This window comes from Pinus tabuliformis, chromosome 4_2 (assembly GCF_031772625.1).
Source record: "Pinus tabuliformis cultivar Carrire ecotype Pingquan chromosome 4_2, CPIR1, whole genome shotgun sequence".
Taxonomy (NCBI): domain Eukaryota; kingdom Viridiplantae; phylum Streptophyta; class Pinopsida; order Pinales; family Pinaceae; genus Pinus; species Pinus tabuliformis.
In genome coordinates, this window is record NC_142304.1 from 526,544,214 (window position 1) to 526,567,428 (window position 23,215).

At 38.2% G+C, this 23,215-nt stretch overlaps 1 protein-coding gene across 1 annotated transcript in view; it reads right to left on the bottom strand.

Annotated features, from left to right (window-relative positions):
• Window positions 1-23,215, bottom strand: part of LOC149170324 (THO complex subunit 3-like) — a 243,559-nt gene that overhangs the window by 137,547 nt on the left and 82,797 nt on the right. The window contains exons 4-5 of the mRNA XM_089428988.1: window positions 20,134-20,225; window positions 19,824-19,892 (exon numbers count right to left, since the gene is read on the bottom strand). Of these exons, the coding sequence (XP_089285114.1) occupies window positions 19,824-19,892; window positions 20,134-20,225 (161 nt within the window). The remainder of the gene's footprint in view (window positions 1-19,823; window positions 19,893-20,133; window positions 20,226-23,215) is intronic.

The window sequence follows — 23,215 nt, forward strand, 5'->3', positions numbered from 1 at the left end:
AAAACTGATGTCAGGTCTAGTGGCAGTAAGGTAGATGAGGCTGCCCACTAATTGCCTGAATAAAGTTTCATCCACAAGGGGGGAAGATGACTGAGCTGAAAGTTTGAGCCCTAGTTCCATAGGAGTCGTGGCCGGTTTGCAATCCTGCATTCTGAACCTGTCCACAAGATTTTTGGCATACTTGGACTGAGAGAGAAAGATGTTGTTCTCAGTTTGCCAAACTTCAACCCCCAGACAGTAATGAAGAAGTCCCAAGTTTGTCATATCAAAGGTGTTGCATAAGTCTTGTTTGATCCCATGGATCAAATGTGCAGAGCTGCCAGTAATGATAAGGTCATCCACATAGACAACCACAAACAAAATATCATCACCAGTATGCTTGATATACAGGTTTGCATCAGATGGGCTCCGCTGAAAGCCATGATCTGTCAAATACTGATCAATTTTCATGTACCAAGCCCGAGGAGCTTGTTTCAATCCATAGAGTGCTTTAGCTAATCTACACACTTTCTGTTCTTGACCGGCAACCTTGAATCCTGGAGGCTGCATCATGTAGACTTCTTCCTGTAAGTCACCATTTAGGAAAGCACTCTTTACATCCATCTGATGAACTTTCCAATTGAACTGAGCTGCTAGGGCAAGAACAAGTTGTATGGTACTCATCTTGGCTGTAGGAGCAAAAGTCTCCTCATAGTCGATGCCTTCCTTCTGTGAGAACCCTCGAGCCACAAGACGAGCTTTATACTTGTCTGGGGTTCCGTCAGCTGTATTTCACTTTATACACCCATTTGCAGCTGATGGGCTTTTTTTCTGCAGGAAGATCAGAAAGGGTCCACGTGTGATTCTTCTGAAGACTCTGGAATTCAGCTTCCATAGCCTGTTCCCACTCAGATGTACCCTTAGCCTCTGAATAGGTTTGAGGCTCAAAAATATTGTGTAGGTTAGCCATAAGAGCAAAATTTACTGTAGATTGCTATTTGCTCTTATGTCTAGAAGTTCTACCTTCAAGGAGCTCATCATCCCGGAGATCACCAATGGTTTTAGCCCACCATTTAGGCCGAAGAGTAGAGGAACCAATATCAGGAGGAGGTGGAGAAGGCTCAAGAACAATAGGGGCAGCAAGAGGAGGGTTATTTTCCGGAGGAAGCTCAGGTAGTGTATTATCAAACACTGATGCTGCATCATCCCTCCCATCAGGTGGACCTACCGGAAGAAGAACACTGTGAGGCTGATCCTCAGAACACTGCTCAGAAGGAGAAGACTGAAAGAATCCTCTGTCTTCATCAAATACTACATCCCGACTGAAGCTAAGACGACTAGTGGCTATATCTATCAGCGTATAGGCCTTGTGATGATCACTGTACCCTGTCATCATGAGTTTCTGGCTTTTGGAATCCAACTTAGAGCGCTTAGCAGCTGGAATCCAAACATATGCAACTGAGCCAAATACTTTGAGGTGACTGATCTTAGGCTTACGTCCAGACCAAACCTCTTCGAGAGTCTTCCCCTTAACAGCGTGAGTGGGTGATCGGTTAAGAAGATAAATAGTAGTAAATACTGCTTCAGCCCAGAATTTGTTGGGAACACTCCTGTGTTGTAACATGGAACGAGCCATTTCAACAACCGTGCGGTTGCGGTGTTCGACAACATTGTTCTACTGAGGAGTGTAGGGTGTAGTTAGCTGGCGTTTGATGCCATGAGTATCACAGAAGTTGGAAAAAGTAGAAGAACAAAATCCCCCCCCGTTATCTGTCCTAAGAGTCATGATATTACAGCCAGACTCTTTTTCAACTAAAGTTTTAAATTTCTGAAAGGTATTAAATGCATCAGATTTATATTTTAGAAAATACACCCACATCTTTCTACTGAAATCATCTACAATACGCAAAAAATATTTGCAAGCAGTGATAGAACATGTATTCATAGGACCACAAATATCATCATGAAGTAACTGGAGTACCTTAGATGCGCGCCAAGATTCTCCATCTTTGAATGAAGACCGATGTTGCTTGCCAGCTTGACAGGCGCTGCATACTCCCAACTACTGAGTCTGAATATCAGGTAAGCCTGACACAAGTCCCTCCCGAGAGAGCTGAGAGAGATACTGCATGTTTAGATGCCCATATCGCTGATGCCACAGAGCGCTGATGGGAGAAACACGAGCTGCTAGAGCCACTTCTGGAGAATCACCAGTGTCAAGAAGTCTGTATAGACCATGATCCTCTAGGCCAACAGCAACCGTACGACTAGTCTCCCTGTCGATAATAGAGCACTTGTGTGTACTGAACACTACATCAAGCTGAGGAGAGTTCCTCATAATCTGGCTGACAGACAGCAGATTAATTTCCATACCAGGAACATAGTACACATTCAGGAAGATGAGTGTGCGCCCACTAGACTGGATCTGAACTGTACCTCTGCCAACCACTGTGTACTTTTCACCTCCGCCAAATACCACGGAATCACTGAAAGATGAGAAGTCAATAAACCAGTCACGCCTATGAGAGAAATGGCGTGATGCACCAGAGTCAATGTACCAGGCAGAAGACGGGACATGATCTGAAGACCTTTTAGCCATAAAGGCGTAAAAGGCAAATTCTGTCTGCTCGGAATGTTCTGCAACATTTGCTGTCTGATGGGGCCCTCCCTATTTCTTCTATTCAGAAGCAATCCTCTGTCGGCAATCTTTCTTCATGTGCCCGAACTTGTGACAGTAATTACACTGCACACTCTTCTTCCTAGCAGGATCAAAAGGCTGAGAAGAACCTTTCTGCTGAAAGGACTGAGAGGACTGATATTTGGCAGCAAAAGCATTTTCCGAGGACACTGATGAAGCACCACTACCAAACTGTTGTTTCCAACGATCCTGCTGCAGGAGTTTGGTGCATAAATCTGGAAACTTCAGATCAACATTTGTGGTGGTAATATTGAGTGTTTCTATGAAGTATTCATAAGATTTCGGTAGACTTTTTAGAGTGATGACTACCATATCTTCTTCCTCCATGGTCCGACCAATGGCTTCGAGTTGATCTCGAATGTCTTTAATCCTGTTAAGATGTTCCTGTAAAGACATATGTTCGTCCATCATGATGGAGAACAGCTGATTTTTGAGAAAGAATGCTCTGCTCTTGTCAGATGTCTCGTGCAATTCCTTCAGATGTTGCCAAATTTCAGCAGCGGTTTTGCCTGAAGGAATCTGCGGTAACTGATCATCAGTGACAGAGAGTTTGAGAAGCATAACAGCCTCTCGATTTCGATCATCAAACTTATCTTGATCGGTACCAGCTGTACCAGGACGGATTTCTTTGGCCAAAACAAGCTGGTCAAGATGCCTATATTCAAAAATGGTCAACATTCTTTGTTTCCAGATGTTATAGTTGGTGCCATTAAAGCGTTGACTACCTTCCAGCATCAGATTGGTTAGCGTAGCCATCTGCACGTTTCCCAAGACACAAAACACCAAAGAAATCCGGCACGAATGCAGATCTGCTGAAATTTTAATGCAGAAATCGCTCTGAGAGACTTAGGCAGGATGAAACTTGGAGAATATTTGTATGCCCAGAACCAGAAAAAAAATAAAAAATAAACTGTGTTTTCTGAAGAATTAAAAGAAAATATATGTACTGATGAATTGATACAGCCAGTTTACCAGCAATTCATGGTCTCCACAATGACTTTGCTATGCAAAAAACAAGTTATATATACCATACCAGAACTGTCCCCCAAAAATACGTGGCCCACCAGGATCTCTTGAGAATGCTGCCACGATAGTTGACTGCTGGACGCTGAGCACTGAGAAGGATGCGTCGTCGTTTCACGTCGGGTTCACCAGAAGGTTGCGTGTGCTGGGAGGAGAGCGTGTTTCAAAAAAATTGCAGAGTTACAACATGAGGAGAGCATGTGCCGTAATGAATCTATCCTCCGCAAAAAAAATCTTTCCCCGTGCGTCGGCAGAACAATCGTCCAAAACTCAAGCCGGAAATTGGCAGATCCTTCAGCGATGAACAGTCAATGAAGAAAGCGGGCTCCACACAGGTCGTTGGTTACATTTATGATGACGTCAGGAAATCTTCAGAGTCCAGGCGAACCAAATGATGCAAACTGCAAATGACTTTGCTCGACGAGACGAGGACCACTGAAAATCGACCAAACTTCCGCCTTTGCGTGTCTACTCAGTCAGATTTAAACGCCACGCGAGTTCGGCACTCGTACAGCCGCCAAACTATATCAGCGGGATTCAACGCAGATTACAGTGCCGCTTGTCAACAGTAGATACTCGCCTTTACTCACTGCTAAAAAAAACTGATCCTCCAGAAGCCTCGAGTAAAACTGTTCGATTGAGTTGCAAATCGCGTGAGGACGGCTTTAAAAAAATGCTTCTGGGCGTCGATCAATAGGAAAGAATCTGCAAAAAAAACGTCCTCGAGAAAACGACATGCAAAGACTAGATCGATTCCAACACCAAAGTCTGTTAACGCTGTCAGATAATGTTGCGCCCAAAAAATACAGATTTCAGACTTCCAGAGAGCAAAACTTGGCTCTGATACCATAAAACAGTGCGAAACACGCATATGGATTTCCAAATTGAATAATTAATTGATGAGCAAAATGAAGCTCAAATAATGATACAGAGAAATTTACAGTAATAGAAACATCCAGTTTCATCTAAGAAACTGCTAAAAAGATAGAAATAGCAACAGCTAATCAGAATGAGCATTAAACACTAGATAGCATTATTCTAATATATCGTTGAGTCATCAAGAGGAAAAGTATAAGAGAAGACTTGAGAATAATTTGGTGACACACCGACACATAGTCAGTATCTCAAGGAAAATTGATTCTCAAAGAGAAGGAGATCAATTTCATAAGGAGAGTTGCAAGGTGGAGGAAGAAGAGGGCATCGACAGCAGTCAGTGACTGAGGAGGTGACGCAGGGACATTGAGAGACAGCGCAAAGGGAGACGCAGTCCAGGGGAGACACAGCCCTCACGCATGCTGACACAGAGGGACACAGAGTGACGCAGAGCCACTCAGAGTGACGCAGAAGTGGGAGAAGGGCCTCCAAGGTGTCAAAAAGTTTCTAGGGGAAAGTCTCAAGTGTTTTCTCTCAGTTTCTCTGTAAAATCATTCCTTGTAAAAGTGATTGTCGCTGAAGATTAATAAAACCCTCATTTGTTACACCAGTTTTCCCACATTGGGTTTTTCCGGGGATAATTGTCCGAAAACAACTATGTTGATGTGATTGGTTCTTGTGTATGTATTTTCTCTGTGTAATTATATGATAACTACAGTAGAATTTATTTTAATATTTGCAGAAGGGATTTCGTAAATAACATATTATGAAGAATAAGTAGGTGAACTAAATCAGTAGTTGCAGTAGAATTTCAGATTAGAAATTTTCGCAAAGGGAGATTGGAGGGAAGAAAATGCTTTATAGGCACCTCTCTCCCTTCCATTTGTCATTCACTTGTCATTTGAGTGTTTGGCTAATTTCTATGAGTGTTGAGTGACTCCATTGCACACTGAAGGAGCTCTTGGAGAAGGCTAAAGGAGGCTTCATCGGATCAGACCCAGCTTGGGGTAGGCTTCATGAACCTTGTTTGAATGTTTTCCATGTAATTTTTTGTATTCAATTTAGTTTTTATTTTTTATTTTTTTTATGTTTGGGCCTCTGGCTGAGTTTCTCATCGACACAGGGCCAGCGAAAGGAGGCTTCATCAGATCAGACCCAGCTTGGAGTAGGCTTCATGAACCTTGTTTGAATGTTTTCCATGTAGTTTTAGTTTTGTTTTATGTTTGGGCCTCTGGCTGAGTTTCTCAGCCACACAGCGGCCCTGTGTGGCTGAGAAACTCAGCCACAGGGCAAATAATTTGCAAATTAAAATTTAAAAAAAAAAAAAACACCAAAAAAAAATTATTTTTTTTCTTCCAGATTATGTCACCATGCCACCAAAGGGTTTTAGAAAGTCTCATGATCCGACATGTGCGTCAACGAATCATTGTCGGTAATGACCACCATGTCAAGTGCAATTATTGCAATGCCACAATGCATGCAAGCATAACAGGCTAAAAGACAGCCTAGCCAGAATTCTTAGGAATGGTGTGGGATGTTATCAAAATTGCCCTGATGAAGTCACTACTGAAATGGTCGCTGCTTTGGAATCCATTAAAGAAGAAAGTTCTAAGAGGGGAAAAAGAAAGGATGAGATTGTTGGAATAGGTAGAATCTCATCTCAGAGTGAAACACAGATTCAAAATCGAGGGATTCGTAACTCCTGTTCAAGTGTTGTGGCAAACAGGAGTATAACCTCTTCTTTCTTCAATCCTCGTACAACTCCAGCATCTCAACCAACCTTGGATAGTTTTAATGAAAAGAAAAGGTAGGAGGCAGATATGGCAGTGAGGAGGTTTTGGTACCATAACAGTGTTTTACTCAACTATGCAAAGTCTTATTTTTATCAGCCCATGGTGGATGCCATTGCAAGTGTTGGCCCTGGATACAAAGCCCCACCTTATAATGCACTTAGGGAGAAAGAGCTAGATGAGGAGCTTGAGTGTGTCAAGGAACAATTGGAAAGCATTAAAAGCTCATGGAAATTTACAGGCAATACAATTATGTCTGATGGGTGGACAGATCCAATGTTTTAAAACTCCAACTCTGGTTCAGAAATCGCCAAGAGTCGGCTCCGACTCCGACTCCAACTCAGTATCGACTCAACCGGTTTGATTATTAAAAAACATAATTTTAAAGATTTTCATTCATGTTTACAAACACAAAGCTTTAGAATATAGAGAGAAGACAACATATGATCAAAGTAGGCTCATGAGTATATCCATTATATCAAAATGGCACCCAGTACATTGTCCAATACATACGTGAATGATGATATAGAGATCAAAACAAAAACACATAACCAAGGAGGCTAGAAATGGCCTCTACAACAAAAGTAAACTGTGATAGTAAAACATCACTAGTCACCATCGACCAGTGCTACTGGCTACTGCTAGAGGAGCCAACATCATCTGGCTCAACCTTTGAATCAGAGCGAGACAGGGAAACCCATGGGTCCTCATCATCATCATCTCCAACTGCAACTGTAGAAATGGTAGCACTAGCAAGCTGTGTAGCAGTTGCACGCTGAGATAGACGAGATATGCGCTTCCGTCGTGGCTGAGCAGAGGAAGCACCTACAACTGGAGGACTTGGGGCTAGACCTGAGGCTGGTACAAGTGAATCTGCATTCAACTGAACATAATGTTCGAGTGATGCCTCCACCTATATATCCAAATCAAGATCCTCATAAGCATCAAACTCTGTTGGATGACTCTCCACTACCCAATCTGATGTTGGATCAATATCTTCCAACACAATGGGATCTGAATCAGGTCTTTTGTTCAGCAATTGGTTGCGTCTAAGCCAGAGGTTGTATTGGACATAGACTAGATCATTTAAATATTTTTGATCCGAACGGTTTCTCTTCTTCATGTGAATCCTCTCAAAGATAGACCAATTACGCTCACACCTAGTAGCACTGCAAGTTTGACTCAAAATACGAATTGCAAACTTCTGCGATTGAGGACAATGGCTACCAAAAGCCTCCCACCATTGTGCTGCAAAAAACATAGTAGTGTAATGAGTTAGCTCAACAAATTATATCCAACTTTCAAATTATAAACAATTTAACAAAATAGGTATTAAGAATTTGAAAATTAAAATTTGTGTTTACCTGGCTCATCTACTTCCCTTGCAATCTTTGCTAGGTTCTTCCCAAAGGTACCTATGGTTTTGCTGAAGGTTGTGACCTGTCGGTGTATCTCCAGCGGATCACACTCCAATGGGATCGTGCGATCAATGCAGTCAATCAGTCCATCTTTAACCTCCCCACCCAAAGCTCCTGCCTCCAGAGCTTTATAATGATACTGTGGGTTCAAAAAATACCCAATTGCATGTATAAGGCGATGGAGTTGATTGTTCCATCTTTCATCAATGATTGCCCAAATGGGCCCATACTTAGCCACTCTATCCTTGTATGCCCTCTTTATTTGCTCCTTTGCTTGATCCATAGCCTCATAAATGAAGACCATAGCCAATCTTTCCCCATCCACCAACTGCAACACCTTAACTAGTGGCTCAGCAACATTCACAATCTCTGCTGCTTTTTTCCAAAATATTTCTTCATTAACTTTATTTTTCAAATATTTGCCTTCCTATTTGAGAGACCATTGGCTTTGATTCCAATCATCTCTAGAAAACATCTTTTGCAAGTTTCTATGTTGTGAAAGCATAGATTGCAATGTCAAAAAATGAGTTGCAAATCTAGTGATGGCAAGCCTAATAATATCTCTGCCCCCTGTGTGTCTCCTCATCAAGCACAAAATCCATGAATGATTGTAAATAAATTTTGTTATGCTTTTGGCATGATCTACAGTGTTCTTGACCCAATCTAATTTGCCAATATCCTCTAGCATGAGGTCTATGCAATGTGACCCACATGGGGTCCAAAAGATGGTTTTGTGTTTTTCCTCTAATAGTTTACCAGCAAGAACATAATTAGAGGCATTATCTGTGATGACTTGAACAACATTAGCCACCCCCACCTCCTCAACAACCTCATCCAATAGTTGAAACAACAATTGTCCATCTTTCACCCTATCAGATGCATCAACTGATTTTAGAAACATGGTTCCCTGTGGGCAAAAGATAAGAAAGTTTATGATGGTACGGTTCCTTTGATCAGTCCATCCATCTGACATGATGGTACATCCTGTTTTTGCCCATGAGTTTTTGAAATCTTTCAAATACTCATTAATGGAGGAAATTTCTTTCTGCAAATGATACCCCCTTAACTCATGCATAGTAGGGCCTTTGAAACCCTTTCCAACAGCAAATATGGCATCAAACATAGGCTCATAATATGGTGAACAAGAAGCATTGAAGGGGATATCAGCATCATACCACCATCTAGATATGTAATCACAAGCAATCTCCCTCAATTCTTTCTTCCAATGGTCATCTAAAGTGGGTTGCAAAGTTCTACTAGGTTCGGGGCCATGTGCATCTAATGGAGAGGAGGGTGTGACAGTGAAATAAATTTTGATATTCATATCACCCTTCTTTTTCATTTTACCCTTACCCTTTTCTTGAATAGACTCCAAAGAGGGAGGAACATAGCGGAAGGGGTTGGATGCATTAGTATAAAGGATAGAAGAAGAGCCCTCAAAATCAAAATGGGGGTTGGTAGCCATCATTTTTTGTATACTCCTCTTCTTCCCAATTTCAGCCTCTATTTCCTTTTCTTTTTCTTCCTAAAACTTCTCAAAGCTATTTAACAACTCCTTCCTAATCTCCCAGATTTGTGGTGATTCACATGGAGTAGTTTGGCCTCTAATCCCTGCCAAGTGTTTTTTCAGCCTATGAATGCGCCTAGGACCCTCCTTTCTATGGCAAAATTTGCAATGCATTTGACTATCAACCATTTCAGCATATGTCCAAGAAACATCTTTCACTCTAAAAGCCATTTTTTGACTTGGAAATGAAAGGAAAAATTCTGATAATGAAAACAAAACAAATAGCATTGTTTCAATGTTCATTTCTTTTACAAAAGACACTCTTTTCAATTTCCAGATTTGCACAAAAAAATAAATAAGCAAAAACAGATTTTTATTAGTACAAAAAAAAACCTCTAGGCACAAACCAACTCCTCGATGCTGCTCCAATGGCTGCCCAAGAAGCTCCTCACTCCTGCTTCAATGTTTGCCCAAGACTCCTCACTGCTGCTCCAAAAACAAACTCCACAACTCTTCACAAACTCCTCACAAATTCTCACTCAATGAGATAGTTGTGAGAAAATGAGAGGGGTTGGATAGCTTTTATAGGGTTTGGGAGAGGTAAATGGACCCCAAAGAACCCAAAGGCAGAATAGATTGGGATGTGGGGTCCTAAATTTCCCCAAAAAAAAACATAGCACTTTTCGACTGCGGCCACAGAGCCGACTGAGTTGGCTCGGGCTCGGCCGAGGCGGCCGACTCGATAACAACCCAACCGACCGAACCGATTTGGCCATTGAGCCGACCCGGCCAGGCTCTGGCTCAGTCTGGCTCGGCCATTTCTGTTTCGATCTAACCATTTTTTAAAACAGAGGACAGATCAGAGGGATAGAACAATAATAAATTTTGTTGTAGCTTGCCCTAAAAGAGCCATGTTCCTAAAATCCATTGATGCATCTGCAAATGTAAAAGATGCACATTTGATTTTTACATTGTTGGTTGATATGGTGGAGGAATTTGGGGTTACAAATGTTGTCCAAGTAATCACGGACAATGCAGCAAATTATGTGGCGGCTGGAAGGTTACTTTGTGCCAAATATCCCACCAATTTTTGGACTCCATGTGCTGCCCATTGCATAGACTTGATGCTAGAGGACATTGGGAAGTTGGAGTGGGTGCAAGATGTTGTGCAAGAAAGCAAACAAATTACCAAGTATATTTATAATCATGCTTGGGAGTTGAACCTTATGAGGGAATTCACACAGGGTGAGCTTAGTCGCCTAGCTGTCACACGGTTTGCTACAAACTTTCTTTCCCTCCAAAGCCTTTTGTATCAGTATCAAGTTTTGAGAAGAATGTTTTGTAGTCAACAATGGGTACTTTGGAAAGATAGCACAAAACCAGAAGCATTGTTTGTGAAAGCATATGTCTTTGGTGATAGTTTGTGGGACAAAGTCACTGAGATTGTCAACTTCACTAAGCCCCTTGTGAAAGTCTTGAGATTGATGGATGGAGAGAAACCTGCAATGGGATATATTTAAGAGGAAGTGGATAAGGCCAAAGAGGCCATCAAGACTTTCTATAAGGGAAATGAATCTAAATATCTCCCTATATGGCAAATTATTGATTCCAGATGGGACAGGCAACTACATTCACCATTGCATGCAGCAGGAGCATATCTCAATCCGAGCTTATTCTATAATGAGGGGTCTAGCATTCAAAGAGATCCCGAGGTGATGAGATGTGTCATGATATGCATTGAGAAGATGTTCCGAATCAAGATATTCAAGACAAAATCAATATACAACGAGATATGTACAAGGAAGCATCTGGCATGTTTGGATTCAGCACAAGCCAACGTCTCAAGGACAAGAAAATGCCTTGTAAATGCAAATTGTTAGAACTTAGCTTGTAATTTTGCTAGTTCTCTTTTATATGTTTGGCATTGGAAACTGATAATCTTTGTTGCTATTTTTTTACCGCTCATTGGTGGATAAATTGTGGCACTGAGGGACCACAATTACAAAAATTCGCCATCCGAGTTCTAAGTCAACCCTACAGTGCTTCTTCTTGTGAACGCAATTGGTCAGTGTTTGGCGCACATCCACAGCAAAAAGAGAAACAAGTTGGAGCATGAGAGGTTGGAGAAGTTGCGTTTCATCTACTACAACCTTTGAATGCTCACAAAACAAGTGCAACTAAAGGATATCAATCCAATTTTATTGGATACTATTGATTTAGAGTCTGATTGGGTTGTGGAGGAGGAGTCCCCTGATTTGAGTTGGCTTGATGAAGAGCCTGAGGATCTCTCTAGTTTTCCATCTCAAATGGAGACTCCAAATATACCTGCCTCAAAATTGTTATGAACTTATGAGACAATCATTTATCATTTATGACATATGTATTTGAATTTTGAACTTGCTGACATTTTTTATTTTAATTATGGAATCACGAGTCCTTTTCATATTCAGTATCTAAATGTTTTGCTTACAAAAATCGAATATGTTATGTTGTACTTTTATAGATATGAGATGATGTTATGAATTATTGCATATACTGTGGTTTTTCTAAGTTATAAGGATTGGAATTGTCATTAGTTTCTTTTTGGTGCTTAAAATTTACCATATTTTAACATTTTTTTGTATTTTGACGAGTCTTATAAGGGTCGTTCCCGAGTCTTATACGAGTCGACGAGTCAATGCAGTGACGAGTCTCATAAGAGTATGAGTCGTGCAACATTGATCAAAATCACTATGTATATTGGGATCTTCATCAGCAATATCACCCTCTAAGCATTAAAATAAGATAGAAAAATTGTAGCATGTCAAGTCAAGATTTTGTTTGAGTGATGGGTACATTTTTAGTAGGGTCATGATAGAGGAGTTCAAAAACCAATGCCACTAACATCATGGTACATAGAGGGGTTGGTTCTCTGGAACGAATAAAGTTCGTTCTTCAAGTTAAATACTCCAAAACACTTGGAATATGTAGATCTCCATTGAAATACTAGAATATATATTAAATGTATAAATAAGAATGATGATACAATTGGGAATGGGGGCCCTGTATATATAACCAGGAAGTACCCTTTCACGAAGAGTAGTGTCTATAGATACATGCCCCTTTGTTTAACTAATTATTACTTATTTACATATTATTATGTTTATTATTTATTATCTATACTTATTACTTTTACATAATTATATTCATAACATTGCCTTCCTCTTCAAAAAGCTTTGTCCTCAAAGCTTGTTGATGAAATGGCTTGATCTCCTTTTCTACTATGAATGTCTTCTACTTGATCTCCTTTTCTGCTACAAATGTCTTCTCGTCTCGGAACAATCATCTTTGTCGATACAAGTTGATATGATCCTCTAAGTGACAAACAAAATTGTCGCACTGAGAAGGATCAAACCAACCTAAAGTAATCTTTTGTCAAACCTTGCAGTGATTGGAAACTTGTGATGAATTGTTATCACATGAATGGATTGCACTAACATTAGTATTCTTCGGAACATTAGTTTGTTGTTTCTGTTATGAATGGTCCCGACACGTAGCATGGTTGAGTTGTCTACTCTCATGATTCGGATGTCGATAGGGAACTTTTTTGGTTTGACTTTCCCTTATTAGGTGTGTGGAAATTTTTTGATTTCCTTCTGGTACTACAGTTGTTGAGTTAGGTACACAATCTTCGTTTGGAATTTTCATCATCTGGATTGTAACATGTGAGTGTGTTTTTCCTTCAACTGATTGATCCTCTTCTTGAGTTCTGTTATTGACTGGTTCGGTATTTGTTTCTTTATCTTCAACTGGGGATGTTACGACTAGCGACTTCGATACTTCCTCTTGAATACAATGTTCTAACTTGTCTTTTAATGACTTCTTGTCCTTCTTAAGCTTTTTAATTTGTGTTAGTAATTTTTCGCTATGATCCTTAAGTCACAAGACTTCTTCATTTCTATCAGCAGTGATTTTGTCAATTTCATTATGCATATTTTGTAATACTTTTTTACCTTCTTGAAAAAATACTTTTGAAATATCTTGGATGTCTTCTGGTGTTACTAAATTGGGCTTCCCGGTGACATTCTGTAGTGTTTTTTTCTCTTTTTGTAAGAAGATGTCATAAACTTTTTTTTCGTATTCAGTATGAAGAAACCAAGGGTTTCCATCCAAGGTGAACCTAAAATAATGTCACCTTGATCACTCCATAGAGTTTGAATTGAGAATTGTGATACGAATGTATAATCTCCAACGTCTAATTGTAAATTGGTTATGTCATATATTTTGTTGTTAAAAAACGTCTAATTGTAAATTGGTTATGTCATATATTTTGTTGTTAAAACAGTCAAATTTTTCAATTATATTTGACTCGGGAATCACTAATTGGTTTGCGATTTTAGGTTTTATATAATTTTTATTTTCGGCTGGCGATATAGCAATAGTAACATATTTTCTCACAATAGACCCTTTAATTCTAAATAGCACCGAGACATAGTTATATTAAGTTTCTAGAAATCTTCCTTCCTTCGTTTCCGAATTAGACTCCATTTATTTTTCCTTCAGACACTTAGCTAGTACTTTGGGAACTTAAGACCTTGTCTTTTGTGAATTTAATATCCTTTGGCACAATTTTCAGTTTTGAGGGTCCTTTAAAATATTTATATATTTATTTTTCAAAATACTTTATTTTTTTTAATATAATAACTCCTTGAATTTTATAAATAGGCACTTAGATATATATTGACTACTTAATAAATGTTCTTAGAATATATTACCACCTTCTTCTTTTTTTAATCAAAAAATTTTTTAAATTTTCTTGTCTTTATAAAGACATTCACCACTTCCCCAAACCCTTTTTTTAATAATAACTTCACTTAAAAGTATGGTATTACCATATAAGCACAACGCTTTGTTAATTAATTTAACCAATCGATATGGTGTATAGGTACAACTTTTCAGATTGGAGGTCTTGTATTAAATTTTTCCAAATAATATTTGTAGCATATAGCAATGTAAGCGTATGGATTGTACGGAAAATGAACAGTGTCACAATAGCGGTGGTGATTATCAATGTTGTATTCAACGACAGCTTGAATAGTTGGTAGCGTGAATGTATGGCTAGATGGATGGCTAAAGTGGTGGAGACTGTGAATTGCAGCGTGTTGTGATTGCATTGGAGACTGTGCAGCTCGAGTGAGTCGAAGGGGGCAAAGTAGTGATAGGGGTTGCTTCAGTTCAACCCACAACGCAACGGATGGGGATAGAGCAACAGCAGGGGCACAGTGTCGGTGGTTGTGGAAAAGGGTGGAGCCTACAGTGGTTACGCGTGGTTGTCAGTGGCAGCAAAGGATGGGTGTGGTCACTGCTAGGGTTTATGGCCGCTAGTGAACACAATTGAGGCGAAGCAGATGGCTGCGAATGTTTTGGTAGTGTCGGGTTGAGGATGGAGGTCGGTGGTGTGAAACAAGTGCAACTACTACGCTGCTACAGGTGGGGTCAGTGGGGCAGACCGCGGAGGTTGTAGCGGCTATCATGGCTTATCGGGTGGCGGTTGTGGTTGCACCTTTGGTCACGTTTTTGTTTTTATTATATTAAAAAAAAAATTAATCAAATGATTTTGTTTATTTATTTATTTTTTCTTTTTTTATATATAATTTTTTAATGAATTCTATATTTTTTTAAATTAATATAACTATTTTTCTTTTTTCTTTTTTTCCTTTTTTTCTTCTTTTAATTTTAATGGCGAAAGGCCCAGCAAAACAGAGAAGAGAAACTCCCAAATTATGAGTGAAACGCTTCAATTATATGACAACAAGGTTGACGGAATGTTGATGGCCACAGGCCTGGATCGAAGAACAAGCTCTGTGTAGCAATGAAGCGGCCCAAGAATTGAACTGCTCTGATACCAAATGGAACGAACAAAGTTCGTTTTTCAGGTTAAATAATCCAGAACACTTGGAATATGTAGATCTCCATTGAGATACTAGAATATATATTAAATGTATGAATAAGAATGATGATACAATTGGGAATGGGGGCCCTGTATATATAAGCAGGAAGTACCCTTTCACGAATAGTCATGTCGATAGAGACATGCCCCTTTGCTTAACTAATTATTACTTATTTACATAATATTATGCTTATTATTTATTATCTATATTTATTACTTTTACATAATTATATTCATAACATTCTCTTGATTAAACATTAGTTTCATAACCTCATACATGACAAAATCCAATGGAAACATTGTAATCCACTCGATCCTGAAACCCTGAAAAAATGTTAAGTCTGCTGGATTTTGAGTGAGATCTAAGATTCTACTTTCTCCATATGAAATCCAATGAGGTCAAAACCACTCTCAAACATCCCGAGTCATTTCATAGTAATGTTAAAAATTTAAAGTGATATTCTCATTTATCTTTCATTTTCATCCTTTTACTTTAAGAATTTAACATTACCATGAATGGCATAGCAATAATAGGGCTATTGGCTTGAATATTAGGTTTCCACACACAAAAGTTCTTGAAACTCAAAAAGGGTGCTTTTGGGTGTCCCCCTTTTGAGGTGATGCACCCAAAAGCACCCCTTATAGGGAGACACATCTCCCACACTGGGGAAATGTTTCCCCTTACGTCACCCCATGTCTCGCCAAAAGGGGGACGTGGGGAAACATTTCCCCATATGTCCCCCATCTCGGTTGCGTGGGAAGCGTGGGGTGCGTGCACCCCACCCTGGGGGACGCATCCCCGTGGAACACTAGTTATCAGTTATGCGTACTCATTAGTAATGGGTTAATTGGTACTTACTAGTAACTATCTGTTGTAGCATTTTTTGGTTTTGATAAGATAGAATATTTAAAAAATGTTAAGTTAGGATATGGACATAACAATAGTGAATAAAATGTTTTTGAAAACATCTTGATGATGATGTCCATATCAAAGAAAATGTTAGGTTAGATGTCCTAAAAAGTCAAGACAAAAAGAAAATGTTAGGTTAGAAAGAAAAGAAAAGAAATAAACTCTAAAAGTGAGCAAGTCTAAATGCCACTACTATTTTTTCTGCAAAAATAATGGTTGTGTGCAGCTTGTCATAAATGCCACAACCCATGATAGTCAAATAGTTTAATCTTGGCTGCTTCATGCTTTAAATTTGATGTTATAGTTAGAGAATAAAGATCTGGCCAAACTGTTTAATCTTGGCAGATAAGTAGTTAGGTAGAGAATAATAAGGTGCTCATCAGTTTAATCTGAGCCCTTGGATGTTATAAGGTTAGAATTAGATAGTTTACTTTTGTAAAATAAAAAGAATGGAAAAGGGTTTGCTAGCTTAAATGCACCCATTAAGTGAAGAAAAAATGATAGGATAAACAAAGGGTAAGTAGAAGAAAGGTTGCAGAAGTTTGATTATTGATTGGACAAAATGTACATTTATCATGTTTCTATGTCCATGAGGCCATTACACAAAGCAAATGAAGGTCTACGAGATCAATTAATTAACTTCCATCATCCCCATTCATCTCTATATTTACTAATTTCCCCTTCCTACCTTTATACAATTCATATTCATTCATTTTCCATAAAAACCCATTTTCCTAAGGTTAAAATCCTTTTTACCTAGGAGAAGTGAAAATCCTATGTTAAATCCCCTTTTACCCGAAAAACCCACAAAATGATGTTTAGCCTAAGTATTAATGTGTATATGCGAAAGCAAATAACCCATGAAAAGCATTATACTTAGTGTATTTCCCCTTTCCGCTCATATTTCATATATTTCCCCTTTTTCGCTCATATTTCATATTAACACTAACCTATAGTATTAAACCCCTAAAATTTTCCCGTTCTCGTATATTATTAACTCCTTTATAAAATAACTCGAAACTTTTAGTTTTATTAAAAAACTATGTATTTCATAAAATATCGCATCGCAAGCCTTTCATATGAATGCACTCTCCTCCGATTGCGATATGTGATACGTGATGGACCCGGACCCGACGCTATATATATCATAATCTATTGCCATATCGCATCCGCCCCTCATCGCAAGTCTCGGCTAAAGCATTACCCTCCGCCATTGCGATCTCCGATATGCAATGGGGACTCAGACCCGATCACATATCATACATGATTTATTCCCATGTCACATCCGGCCCCTATCGCATTCCTTTGCGATGGGCCTTCCCCCGCTAAACTGCAATTGCGATATGCGATCAACCCGAACCCGATATCATTATCTGCCCGAGTTCATAAAATTTCAAGTCCGCCATACCGTGTTTTGCGAAGGATTTCTTTGTTAAATCGTTTTTATGATTTAAACAAAGAACCCCGCTAATCTCAGTTTTAACCCATAAATAAAGCCATGCCGCCATAATTAATCGATTGGGCCCCTACGTACTGCTCTTTCACTCCACCACCGTTCGATCAAATGCATTCAAATCCAACGGCCCTCATCGATTTTGGGTTCGCTCTTTGTACGGACATTACCCACCCGAAAAGCGGTATTTCCTCTAACCTCCCCTTGCTACATGTCAGACTTAGATTATTTCGGGTGACCCCTCCCAAAACCGCCCGCGCCTCATAAAGCGGTGTGAAGAAAACCAAAACCACCTCCCGCATAACGACAAAATGACCACTGTTCACTTTGCCCCATATTTCAAAAAAAAAGCCTTTTTTTAGTTTAAACGCAAAAATCACCATTTTGCCTTTGTTTCGCCTGTTTTCATAGTAAACCCTCCATAAACCTCTGCGACCAATAAAGCCACTGTTTTACCTTCCGATACGCTCTGAACTCCTTCCAATATCCTTTCAAGCTCAATAAAGCCATTGATGACCTTCTCTATCACCTTGTTTTTCTTAACAGTTTCTGTGTTTCGCAGATAAAGAAAAAAGTCTGCATACAGTTAGAAGACAAATATGAAGACCATATCAAATTACTTTACCATGTGACATAAAATCTTAAAGGATTTACTGTTGAAAAACACAGTAAAAACCTGAAATGCACAATAAAGGTTAAAAGAACACAGTAAAGGCTACTAAGCAAGGTCAAAGGATATTCACAGAGTTTAAAGAGTATCAGATGAAAGATCAAAATGAAGGAATCAATCAGTGCAAAAGGATTCAAACAATTAAGCAGCTTAAAGGGCAAAATATCAGACAACAAAACCAGCACAACCTGAATAAAAAGGACAGCAAGAAGCAGTTAAACAGTTGCCCCTATTTTCTTGTATGAAGATCTTTCCTTTCCTAGAATAAATCTTAATCAATTTTAGGATATTTCCTTAGTTTTATTATTGTACAAATAACTCTTTTCTCGAGTTGTTATAGGTTCGAAGTTCAAGATTCATTGTCCATTGCTTGTTAAGTCTTGACTGTTCATTCTACTTTGAACCTAGAAGCCAACTTTGAAGGAAGCTTTTGTAGACACTTTATGTACTCAGTTTTTCTAGAACCTTAATACAAAGCAGAGGATTCTGAATTTGGTTTTACACAGTTTGTGTTATCCTGTAAGTTTTTCCAGTTATCAATCATTATGTTTTTCTTCATATGCTTATGACTTATAGAGATATCTACGTAGGAAGAATTGTGTTTCAATTTATTCCTATAAGCTCCTGAAGTGATCATCTATTAAGATAATGGGTTAATTAATTGTCTGTTTAGCTAATCCCCTCTAATCAATAAATCATCAGCATCTTTTGTAAGCTTAAGTATACTGCCTTGAACCTTTGGAACGTAGTTTAGGAGGTTTTCACACTCATGATTGTTCTGTTTTACAGTCTGGAAATTGTAATAATCATATTATTTTTTGTCTTCTTCTCACCACTATTTGATCTATATCACTGTATAAAGTTTTATAGCAACCCTTTGCTGAGCTATTAATATTATCCAAAGGATTAAGCATTTCAATTCTACATATATCTTCATTCATTGGTCTTCCAAAATTAAAACCAAAAACCCCCAAAACAATTATTTTAGATGCTCTGGCATTGGTAGCTGACCTTCTACTATCTCAGAAGTACAACACTATCTAACTTCTAACAATGTAATTATAATTAAAGTTATTGGAAAGGCATTTTTCCTAGCAAAGTCTAGTTGAAAAGTGTCTCCATGCAACCCTTTATGGGGACTACCTAAGATTATATACATGTGTTGAACAACAAACTATTTGACATCATTGATTACTTGTTATATGATAGTTGCAACATCTTGCACACATGTAAGTACCATTTAAGTACCGAAACATTAGGAAATAGTGTTAGATCCCAATTTCTTTTATTGTCGTAGGTCTTCAAGGAAATATCCATGACCCCTAGGTCCACTAGATCTCTTGACCAACCTTTTTGTCAAGACTGAATAGAATTCACCTAAGGAAGAAGTAAAACAAATTGTATGTATGTACGTACATATAGATTCAGGGATATAATGACAATAGAGTATGTTCTATCTAGTTATCAAATTAACTTTATGGTTTAATCAAACTATATACAATATATTTCAAACAAGAAAACCAAAGAAGCTTTTTAGGATGGTAAGAGGAAATACGAGCAATTCAATACATACCTCATAGCTAAATTTACGCTTATGAAGAGGCTTGAATTTGCGGACATCAATTATAGTCAATTCATCATCCTGCACAAACATGGTGATACTTAAAACAGGTAAGAAATAAATGATATAGCAGCATAAATTACAATCAACAACATGACCATAATCCTAAACAACTCAATATAGATAATGATCAAACAGGAAAAGTTGCATATGTCATTTCCTTGTATCACTGAAAACAGCCAAAAAATAGAGACAGAATCATATCGGACCATTTTCTTTTGCCTATTTTTTCATACTTAATATGATAAAAAATTAAAAATACCCGGTTTCCCACAGCAATATGTGTCCCATCGGGTTTGAACGTGATGTTGATGTTCTCCCCACTAAGTTCAACCTGCTGAGAACATTTTCCGCCTGAAATATGTTGGGGAAACCAGAAGTCAATACTGGAAATAGAAAACATAACTTATAAGGAAACCAGAATAAGAAGAGTCAATTGATAATCTATGTATTTCAAACACTCATCTTTAAATGATGTAACACTTTTAAGAATGCAATATTATGCTCAATGTTGCTTTGATAGGTTCCTTTTCATCTTTGCTTTTTATTTGACATGCTTTTATACTTACCAACCTCTTCTTTGCTCTGAAAATCAGTGTTGATAATATCGCCGATATCTCGGCGATATTCGTAAATATCGCGCTATTTTCTGCGAAACGAGATATCGGCCCTAAAATATCGCGATATTTTCCAACTTTGAAAATCGCGCGAGAAATCCGAAATATCGGCGATATATTCCAAAATATCGCGCGACAATGGTAAATATCGCGGCTGGCTGTTAAAAAATTTCCGCGCGGGCTGTATAAAGGGTTTTTGCGCTTGGTGTTAAGTCATTTTAGTTTTTAACTTTTGTTTGAGCGCTGGAAGGTGTTAACACCGTACAACGTTGCTGGGAGATGGGGGCAGCATTTCTGGTATCCTCAGCATTTCTGCGGGGGAAGCATTTATGGGCACTTCATAATAAATAACACCCAAAATCTCTTTAGATTTATAGAGAAATCCTTGCCTGGAATTGATTTATTTCCACATTATGTGAATCCTTTATACAGGAAAACAAAATAAACACAAACCCTTGCTTAGAAATACTTTTTCTCCAGGTTAAGAAAATTCACTTTACACGAAATGAAACCAACTTCAACTCATAGAGACAGTCAAAGAAATTCTTAAGATATGGTTTTATTCCTAAAGCTTGCAATAAGATAGATCTCATCTTTTGGATGTCAATTAACTTCTGAATATGTTTCCAATAAGATTATAGCAAAACATGCTTGGGGGGACAAAAAGTGGAGAAATAGATACAATTGGAAGGGTATGATGAATGTTTTGAGTTCTGAAAAGATACATGATAGAAACAACTGGGATATCAGAATTTGTGATACTCATTTTGATAGAGATTTGGTCCTATGTTAATCTGGATGACTTCCCACATTGCTGAATAATTCTCAGCTTTCAAGAAATGAAGAAATATCAATTGCATCGTGAACTCTACAGCCATTTATTTATCGCGAACAAATAAGACTAGTCTCTTGCTCTTATCCTTTATTTGAATGCAGCAATTTCTATTGCTTTATTTGATTTATTTGATTAAAGCACAATACATAATAAACAAAAAAAAAAAAATTAAGGCTATTTGGCAACCTCATCAGGATCAGTTGATTAGTCACCATTATCAATTTCAAAAACAATAATATGTTACATCTCAGTCTATCAAGAAACTAGGAAGTTTATCTCACAGAGATGAAAATATTTAAATAGAAGCTTAAAGAAGAGAGAAAGTAAGACTTCATTGAATTACATTTGGGAGTAATGGACATGGGCATATTTGAGGATAGATGATCAAAGCTGAAATAAAAGCAGCAACCTTCCAGCAAATGAAGGTTCTGAGCAGAAATGAAGGTTCTTCATATTTATGTGCCTGTCAAATGAAGGTTCTGAGCAGAAAATCTGCATAGAGCTTATTGCTTGTGCTTAAGAATTGCCTTATCTTCCCTCAATCTGATACCAGGGATAGCTTCCAGGTGTTTGACTTTTGTCAATCCCCTTGCTTGTGACCTCAAACTAGTACTAATATCACCTCCAAGTGTCTCTCTCCTTTGTCAATCACCTTCCTTATAAGTTATAACCTCAATCTAAGTACTAATATTATATTAGTAATATGATGCTTCTAGGTGTTTATCTCCTTTGTCAATCAAAAGTTAAAACTAGTACTAATATCAAATTCAGATGTCTATGTCCTTTGTCAATAGCCTGCTGCCTTACTATCATATCATGTTTCCAGGTGTTATCTCCTTAGTTAATCCCTTTGCTTTTGAGGGTCAACAAGTAACCAACATCAAAGTAATAGATGCTGTATAGGTTAGGATATAGTATCAGGGATCAGCAGGATATGTGATGTTATTTTGTTTGAGTCCTTGATTGGACAATTATCAATTTATCACTATCAGGGATCAGCAGGATTTGGTATCGCCTTTGAAGTTTGATGTATCATTTCTATTTGACATCATATATATCAATGCCTTCTTCATATTTATGTGCCAATGTGTTTAGTTCATGTTGTTATTGCTTTATATGTTTAGAAATCTGAAAAAAATGAATATATTATGCATTTTTTATGCTTGCCGATATTTGCCGATATTTTGCCGATATTTTCGCCGATATTTCCGATAAGATATTTTCCGGACCCTCGCCGATATTTTCCCGATACCGATATTATCAACACTGCTGAAAATACAAGAAGATATTCAAAAAGGGACATACACACGCAGATGTGTGTGTGTGTGTAGATAGCTAGATAGGTCTATGAGTGTCTTAGCACACATCCATTAGTTATAAGTTATAACTAGATTACGTTATTAACTACAAAGGAGAAGGCAACACACATGACAACAAATCCAAGTGACAAGAAACCAAGAATTGCAGGTTTGGAGTTAAAGTGGTAGACAACCCTCTACAAGAAATCAGACGTCACTTCAGGATCTATAAATGCCATTAAGGGTTAATGTTGAATGCTATATTAAACTATATAAAAACAGCTAGTTTAAATCTTTCTGCACATCAAAGAAAATTATGAACAATGAAAGTCGAGTATTGTACAATTGCTATGACTCACGTAGAGAGGGAAGAAATCTTCAGCTTTCTAGACATTCATTACAAATGGGTGATGTTGCTACAACCTTGTAATTCAGCTTGTTTCAAAGTGGCTTTACTACTATCTTTCTTATCTCTTCGTTGACAATCTGTCCTATTACCCCTTGTATTGTATGAGGACTTGTCCCAGACAGAACTGTGTTTTGAAAAGCAGCCTGAGTCATCTTGGACTTGGTCAACTTGACTGAGCTGACTAG